This window comes from Henckelia pumila, chromosome 1, assembly GCF_033568475.1.
Source record: "Henckelia pumila isolate YLH828 chromosome 1, ASM3356847v2, whole genome shotgun sequence".
Lineage (NCBI taxonomy): Eukaryota > Viridiplantae > Streptophyta > Magnoliopsida > Lamiales > Gesneriaceae > Henckelia > Henckelia pumila.
The window spans coordinates 165,592,866-165,601,006 of record NC_133120.1 but is presented as its reverse complement, the minus strand read 5'-3'; the positions used below and the strand labels follow the sequence as shown (position 1 = coordinate 165,601,006).

Genomic DNA, 8,141 nt, shown 5'->3' with positions numbered 1-8,141 from the left:
TTCCTCTGACCCAAAACAGCACCTACCGCCGTATCACTAGCATCGCACATTACCTCGAATGGAAGATCCCAATCAGGAGCTACCAACACAGGATCTGTCACCAGTCGCTCCTTCAAGATCTCAAATGCCTGCGCACAATTATAATTAAAGTCAAACGATACATCTTTCATTAGTAAAGAGGATAGGGGCTTAGCAATTTTAGAAAAATCTTTGATAAAACGCCGGTAGAAACCAGCGTGCCCTAAGAAACTTCTCACTCCCTTAATAGATGTTGGCGGAGGTAGATTTTTTATGACTTCCACTTTTGCTTTATCCACCTCCATTCCCTGTTCAAAAATTTTGTGCTCAAGCACAATGCCTTCCTGTACCATAAAATGACACTTCTTCCAATTCAAAACCAAGTTAGTTTCCTCACATCGTAATAGCACCAAATGCAAATTTTTCAGACAATCATCAAAAGAAGATCCAAAAATAGAAAAGTCATCCATAAATATCTCTAGGAAATTCATTGTCATGTCATGAAAAATAGCAGTCATACATCTTTGAAAAGTGGCAGGTGCATTACACAATCCAAACGGCATCCGCCTATACGCAAAGGTACCATAAGGGCAAGTGAAATTTGTTTTCTCTTGGTCCTCTGGTGCAATCATGATTTGATTATATCCCGAATACCCATCTAGAAAGCAATAAAATTCATCTTTTACTACCTCTTGCATTTTCGGGTTCAGCCTCCGCTGAGGTTGAACACAGAAGAGTACTTATCCTCCATCAAAATTTTGTGCATGCAAATCGATGGATTGATTCCCTTAATGTCAGCCACTTTCCATGCGAAGGCTCTTTTATGCTCCTTTAAGATGTGTACCAACTTTTCCTCCATCACACCTGTAAGATAAGAAGAAATAATAACAGGTAAATTATTATCATCACCCAAATAAACATATTTTAGATGTGAAGGTAAAGGTTTGAGTTCTAGAGTAGGTGGTGCATTTATGCTTGGTTGTTGAAGGACTAAATCCTGCCTATCTCCCAATTCTTCGAGTCTGAATCGCACTTGCTTCTTCAATTGAGGATTAGCAGTAAAATATGCAATGATATTTTTCCTCTCTTCATCAAAGTCATCCTCACATCCATCATTTATAAGTGCAACTTCTAAAGAGTCTTTTAACTCATCCTGCACAAAATTATGAACAAGTGAATCCAATGCATCAATTCTAAAACAATCATTATTGTGCAGTGTGTGCTTTAGTGCATTAAAAACATCAAAAGTGATTTCCTCCTCTCCTACTCTCAATAACAACTTCCCTTTTTGCACGTCAATTAGGGCTTTTCCAGTCGCCAGAAAAGGTCTGCCCAAGATCAATGGCATATCCAGGTCCTCCTCCATGTCAAGCACCACAAAATCTACTGGGAAAATAAATTTGTCCACTTTAACCAGCACATCTTCAATTATTCCTCGTGGATACTTTATGGATCTATCTGCCAGTTGCAGAGAAACTCTTGTAGGCTTTGGTTCTCCCATTCCAAGCTTCCTAAACACAGAAAATGGCTTCAAGTTAATGCTGGCACCCAAATCACACAGAGCCTTATGAAAAACCACATCACCAATCATGCAAGGGATAGAAAAACTCCCTGGATCTTTCAACTTCGGTGGAATTTTGTTTTGCACTAATGCAGAACAATTCTCAGTTAAGTTGACCATGGCATGCTCCTCTATTTTTCTCTTGCTTGCTAAGATTTCCTTCAGAAATTTTGCATAACTAGGCATTTGCAACAATGCATCAGCAAAAGGTATATTAATATGTAACTTCTTAAATACCTCAAGAAATTTTGAAAATTGCGAATCAAGTTTCGCTTTCTTCAGTGCTGCTGGAAACGGAGGTGGAATAACAATATTAGATTTTGATGTGGGTGATTATGTAGAGTCAGATGACTTACCTGTAGATGGCTCTTTCTCACCCTCCTTCTTTCTCTCTTCGTGCTCCAACTCCTTGGTTTCCAGTTTCTTCCCACTTCGCAACTCTACGGCCTTTACTTGCTCCTTTGGATTAGTCTCAGTGTCACTTGGCAAAGTTCCTGGCTCTCGATTTGACATTTTCTTTGCCAACTGCCCTATTTGATTTTCCAAACTTCTTATAGTTGCGTCTTGGTTCTGCATTCGAGTCTCAGTGGATGATATAAAATTTTGCATCATTTGCTCTAAACTGGACTTCTCCTCTTGAGGTTGCTTCACAAGATTTTGATTCTGATATGGCCTAGACTGATTGTTGTGACCACCCCAAGAAAAATTCGGATGTTTCCTCTACCCCGGATTATATGTATTTGAATACGGGTCAAACCTGGGGCGATTTTGGCTTCCCACGTGATTCACTGGTGCCTCATCCTGCGCATAAAAAGGATTACCATCTTGACAATCTTTAGTGAAATGTTCACCTTGGCACCTATCGCAGAACACCTCCTGAATACGCATCGCAGAATTTCCTAAGCTCAATCCATCAATCTTCTTATTCATAGCCTCCAGTTGTGCTGTCATCGAAGTTAATGCGTCCACTTGATGAATTCCTGTTGATTTTCGCATCATGCTCCTCTCAGATTGAGGTTGATAGCTACTAGAGGCCATTTCCTCAAACAGTTTATAACCATCTTCCGGCGATTTCCGAAAGATTCCCACCTGCAGCTGCATCCAACATAGTACGATTTGCAGATAGTAAACCATAATAGAAAGTTTGTACCACAAGCCAATCAGGCAACTGATGATGTGGGCATCGCCTTAGCATATCTTTGTAGCGCTCCCATGCTTCATACAACGACTCTTGTTCCCCTTGAGCAAACATAGTGATGTCGGTTCTCAGCTTCATGGACTTCGAGGGAGGAAAGTACTTAGTAAGGAACGCTTTAGCCAAATCTCCCCATGTTATGATAGAACCTGCAGGTAAAATATTCAACCACGATTTAGCTTTGTCTCTTAATGAAAAAGGAAATAAACGTAGACGAATAGCGTCATCAGAAACTCCCTGTTGTTTGAAAGTATCACAGATTTCCAAGAAAATTTCAATATGAGCATTAGGATCATCAATGGTAGATCCACCGAATTGGACTGTGTTCTGGATCATCTGGATGATTGCCAGCTTTATCTCATACTGATTTGCTGTCACTGTTGGTCTAACGATACTCGGTCGAACATCCTCAATAGTGGGTATACCACAGTCCATCATGGATCTATACACAGGTGGATTATTAGCTTCGCCATCACCGTTATTGATGCGTGGTAGTTCGTTTTTTGCCATCTCAGCTCGTTGTTGTCTTCGTCTCTTTCGAAAGGTTCTCTCGATTTCTGGATCAAAGGGTACAAGTTCTGAGTGCAAGGATGGTAGCATGCACCACTAGAAAATCCTGCAAAGGTAAGATGGATAATTCGTGAGATGAAGTGAAATTAAAGAAGATATCTAAGCAGAAAATTGTAAATCAAAAGTCCCCGGCAACGGCGCCAAAAACTTGATCGAGCTTTACTTGCACTATGAATCTTAGAAAATAATTGTATCTCGCAAGCTCGAAATAATTGCAAGTGCACGATGCAAATTATAATATAATATGTGAATATTAGTATCGTCCACAGGGACTAGTGCATAATTTCTACCTAAATACTAATCCTTATTCCACTTTTACGAAAAATGAGTATTGTTTTTATTAACTACTTAATGACAAGAGAATTAATAAACTCAAAAATAAATAAAAATCTAGAATTGAATCAATCTTAGTGAATTAAATTCAAATGATGGAGATAATTTTGAGATTGTTGGGTCACCTTCCCCTAGTCGACTCTGAAAATTGCTTCCAACAACCAATTCACATTTTTGACAAGATTCCCTAATTCATTAACATACCCTTTCAAGTTATGCTAAACTAATTCAATGCTATGAAATAATCAAATGTCTTCAATTATTTATCATAGATGATTGCATTCACAACTTGTGGAATCCCTTAGCTTTCGACCTACTGGACTATCACTATCAACATGTACCCAATTTCATATGTCTATGTAAATTGTAGATCCATGAATCATGCTATTTGTTCCTATCATGAAATTTTCTTTCGAAATAAAACATGATATAAAAATATTGAGAGAGTTAGCTACGCTCCAACAATGCAAAACAAATCAATAGCATAATTAAACATTCATTAGAAGTCAAAAACCAATATTCGTGAGTCGACAACTGGGTCGGATCCCCTAAATCTCAACACAAGAGGTTTAGCTACAAATAAAACTCATAACTAACGTCAAAATGTTTTTTTCCAAACAAAAATAACAGAAAAGAATTTAAGAAGAAGAAAAGGAGAAATTGCTTCACGATTGTTCTTCACTCCTTCCGCCCCGTTTCTCCAGTTTCTGATATTTTTCGCCCCCAAGATGTGCCAAAAAAGATCCCTTAAATTCTAAAAATCAATCCCTATTTATCTCCAAGAGTCCTTGCTTTGCAAATTTCCTTTTTTTACTCAACGACCTGCGCCATGGCCTAAGAATGTCACGCTATGGCGCGAAAGGTTCTGTCTCCATTATTCACTTTTTCCCAGTTCACGCTATGGCGCAGGAAACATCACGTCATAGCGTGAAAAGTTCTATTCTCTTTTCTCACTTTTTCCCAGTTCATGCTATGGCGCAGGAAACATCACGCCATAGCGTGAAAAGTTCTGTTCTCTTTTCTCACTTTTTCCCAGTTCATGCTATGGCGCAGGAAACATCACGCCATAGCGTGAAAATCTCTGCCTCCAGCTTTAACACAGCACTTTTCGAGCTCCATCTTCCGTCTTTTTCCTACAAAACAACTTAAACGCATGAGTGCATACTATAAAGCTTGAAAACTCGAATTTTAAACGGAAACACGAAACAAACCACAAATGACATGGTCAATGGAACCCAAAATAATCTAACTTAACATGCATTTTTTGGTTCTATCAAATCGTTAATTAAATTTAATTTTGAAAATTGAGTACTAAGTTCATTAAGAACATCTAAAGAAGTTCCTAATTGAATTTTTGTTTTATTTGTAGAAGGAGTTTGAATTGGTTTTAATAAAGGAGAAGTAATTTTTAATTTTTCTTTTGAAGTTTCTGTTGAAGAATTTGACAAAATATTAGGAATTGAATTCTCAACTCTAGTTAGCTGATGAGCCACGGAGTTAAGAAGAACATTTGTATAATTATTTTGAAGATTAATATTTTTTATTTCTTTTATTGTAGGAATTCCTTCAATGACAGAAGGTTGCTTGAATGGAGAAGCAATTATTTCAGTATTATGAACTGAAATTTTAATTTCTTCTAGAGGAGGATGGACAGATTGAAATTGATTTCCGTTACTTGTTTTCCATATTTTTGAAGATGATGCTCCTGTATTAACAGAAAAATTTTTTGTGGAAATTTTTGAAGATTTAGATTGAGAATCTTTTGTAGAAGATTTTGATTGAGAATCTTTGGTAGAAGATTTTGAAATACTTGAAGAGTTTTGTTTTTGATATTTTGAAAATACTTTTTGTTTTGCCCATTCATAAAAACTCATTTTTTTGTCTGAATTTGAGGAATAATATAAATCCCAAAAATAATCTTGTTGTTTTTCTGATAAAAGTCGAAGAACATTTTTTCGAAACATTCTTTCGTTTGGATGTTTACTTTTTAAAAATTCTTGTTCACTATCAATTTCTTGAGATATAACAAATAACTGGTTTCTTTTATGAGATATTTGTATTTCTTTACTATTTAAACTTTTTTGATTTCTATCAATATTTATTTCTTCTTCTTCATCTATTTGAATACTACTACTACTACTACTACAATCATAATTCTTACTTGACTTCATACTACTGGACCTTGACATCCTAGAGAACAAAGGAATAGACCAAGACATAGCTAATTCAAACAATTAAATTTTACCTTTCAACTTAATCGCTTAAGTTCACCTTGTAATCTGACGTAGAGGGAACACCAATCGTCTTACTGCTCTATCAACGAGACTTACTGCAACCCCTTAACGGCTTACCAACACCAAATCAGACTTAAAGGCTTGCTTAATTGGCTAAGAATTAAGGCTTGTTTAATTGAATAAATTGACTAAAACTTGGCTTTGATACCAGATGTACCAGGACGACGGGAGGACAGGGTATGGAAGCGGCGGAAAGGCATGATTGTAAGTATAATAGTAGACAAATGGATTGATCGAAGAAATATTTTATTGATAATCTTGAAAAAATGAAATACAAAAACTATTGAAAGATTGAATACAAAAACTTGAATTGAATTCGAGGAATTTAAAACAGATACAGAGGGAAAATATAAGAATTTATCTCTCTATGTTTTGCTCTGTCTAAATTGGCTCTCCTATTTGTTCTTGAATTGGCTCTCTTATAGCAGTTGAGGGACGCCTGTAGTAGGATTCCTTCCTTGTCAATAATGGTGAAGGGTCTTGTCTCGTTTTCTTTCTTGAAAGCACTTGATGAGAATCTTGACTATTGAGCGAAGTGGACGTCTTATCTTCTTTTGCTTTTCTTTGTGGCGAAGTGGACGTCTTGTCTTCTTTTCCTTTGCTTTGTCTTGAAGAAAATGTCTTGTCTTCTTTTTCTTTTCTTTGTCGTAAAGAAAAATAATTGCTTGTGTTGGCCGACATAATCTTTACATCTTTTGAAAATAAAATTGTGACTACTACTTTTTCTTGACGTGTAGTCTGCTTTTGAAATGTATTTTTTCTTGACAACTAACTACTGCTTTTTTCACGTGTAGTCTGCTTTTTCTTTTTCTTGTTTTGTTTTTTCTTGCTTTTTCTTTTTAACAATTTATTACAATAATACAACTTCTTGAAAGTATTGTCATCACTATTCCCTCCCCGGGTTTTTGAAATTCCAAAGAACTTGAATTTTAAAATTGAACATAACATTGAATTATGTATCAATATTATGTAATCATTCTTCTCCGAGAAGATCCATGAGGTCATAATGTTCATCATCATTTATTGGTTCTGGATCGAAGTCATCTTAAAGCATGTCGATAACCATTCTTGAATAGAGTATGCAATAATTGTCAAAAATATCCGGAGTCTCTGTTTTGAAATGGAACTTGGAATCTTGAAGATAACTTCCAAATTTGATGCAAACCTTGAGAATCGGAGTTGATCCAAACAGAGTGTAATTTTCACATCTGTGGTCTAGGAAATGGTGTTTGAAAGCAAAAGTCTTGAGTCTTTGATGTTTCATCTGTTCGTCCACAGGTCTTGAACAATTGTCAATATAAATTGTTTTCATTGGATCTATAAAAATATTTAAAAATTGAAGACCTCTGACCCATACTCTATGGGTAGATGGGTGAAGTTCTGTTGTTATCCATTCTTGAACCGTTGAAATAATTTCTAATTGAACAAAAGGGAAACCTTTACTGAATTGATTTTGAATAGCTTCTTTCAGTAACGAACTATTTAGACTTTGAAATTGAGCATCATCTTTGAATATGAGTTGGGAAATTAATCCTAAATCGAAAAGGTCATTGATATTGAGATCAAATGTTATTTGGTTATTTGAGATATGAAGGTCTTGAAAATAAAAGGCTACAATTGAAGTGGTAATAAGAGAATAGGTGAGATGACCATCTAAAGGGTGCATTCCAATCATTGTTTTAATATCAATGGCTGGACTTTGTGGGTTTGAAGAAAGACATCTTTGGATAATGGAAAATTTTGAGATAAAATTTTTCTTGGCTAAAGAATAAATATATTCAGAAATGAAATTTGAAAGAGGACTAAGTATTGATGGAGTTTTGAAGAAAACTCGAGCTGGGTTTATTTGAACTAATGGACTGGTTCTGTCCAATTCAACAGAACTGGGATTGTTCTGAATAAGATAGTGTTTTTTAAGAAACTCTATCTCTTGAGTTTTTGCAATAAGTGCATTTTGTAATTGAAAAATCTCATTTGATGGTTCTACCATCTTTTCTTTTAATTTTAAATTTTTGATATCTGATTCAATAGAAAAAGGATCAGATAATTGAGAAAACTTTTGAACTGCTTGAGCTCTGGAGGCATCTAATCTTGCTGCATAATCAATGAAAAATTTAGGCCCTAGTCTATTTCTTGCATACTTGAATGCATCTGTCAGTTGGACAAATGA

General features: G+C 35.7%; 1 protein-coding gene and 1 non-coding gene across 2 annotated transcripts; one reads left to right on the top strand and one right to left on the bottom strand.

The window, feature by feature from the left end:
• Window positions 1-724: 724 nt before the first annotated feature.
• Window positions 725-2,155, bottom strand: LOC140874381 (uncharacterized). Its single transcript, XM_073277665.1, has 2 exons — window positions 1,936-2,155; window positions 725-1,866 (listed from the first exon to the last, which is right to left on the bottom strand). Exons 1-2 carry the CDS (start codon window positions 2,153-2,155, stop codon window positions 725-727), a joined length of 1,362 nt encoding a protein of 453 aa, XP_073133766.1.
• Window positions 2,156-2,745: 590 nt separating this feature from the next.
• On the top strand, window positions 2,746-2,852 carry LOC140876748 (small nucleolar RNA R71). Its single transcript, XR_012148983.1, has one exon. It is a non-coding gene; the product is annotated as a small nucleolar RNA R71 (small nucleolar RNA).
• The last annotated feature ends 5,289 nt before the right edge of the window (window positions 2,853-8,141 follow it).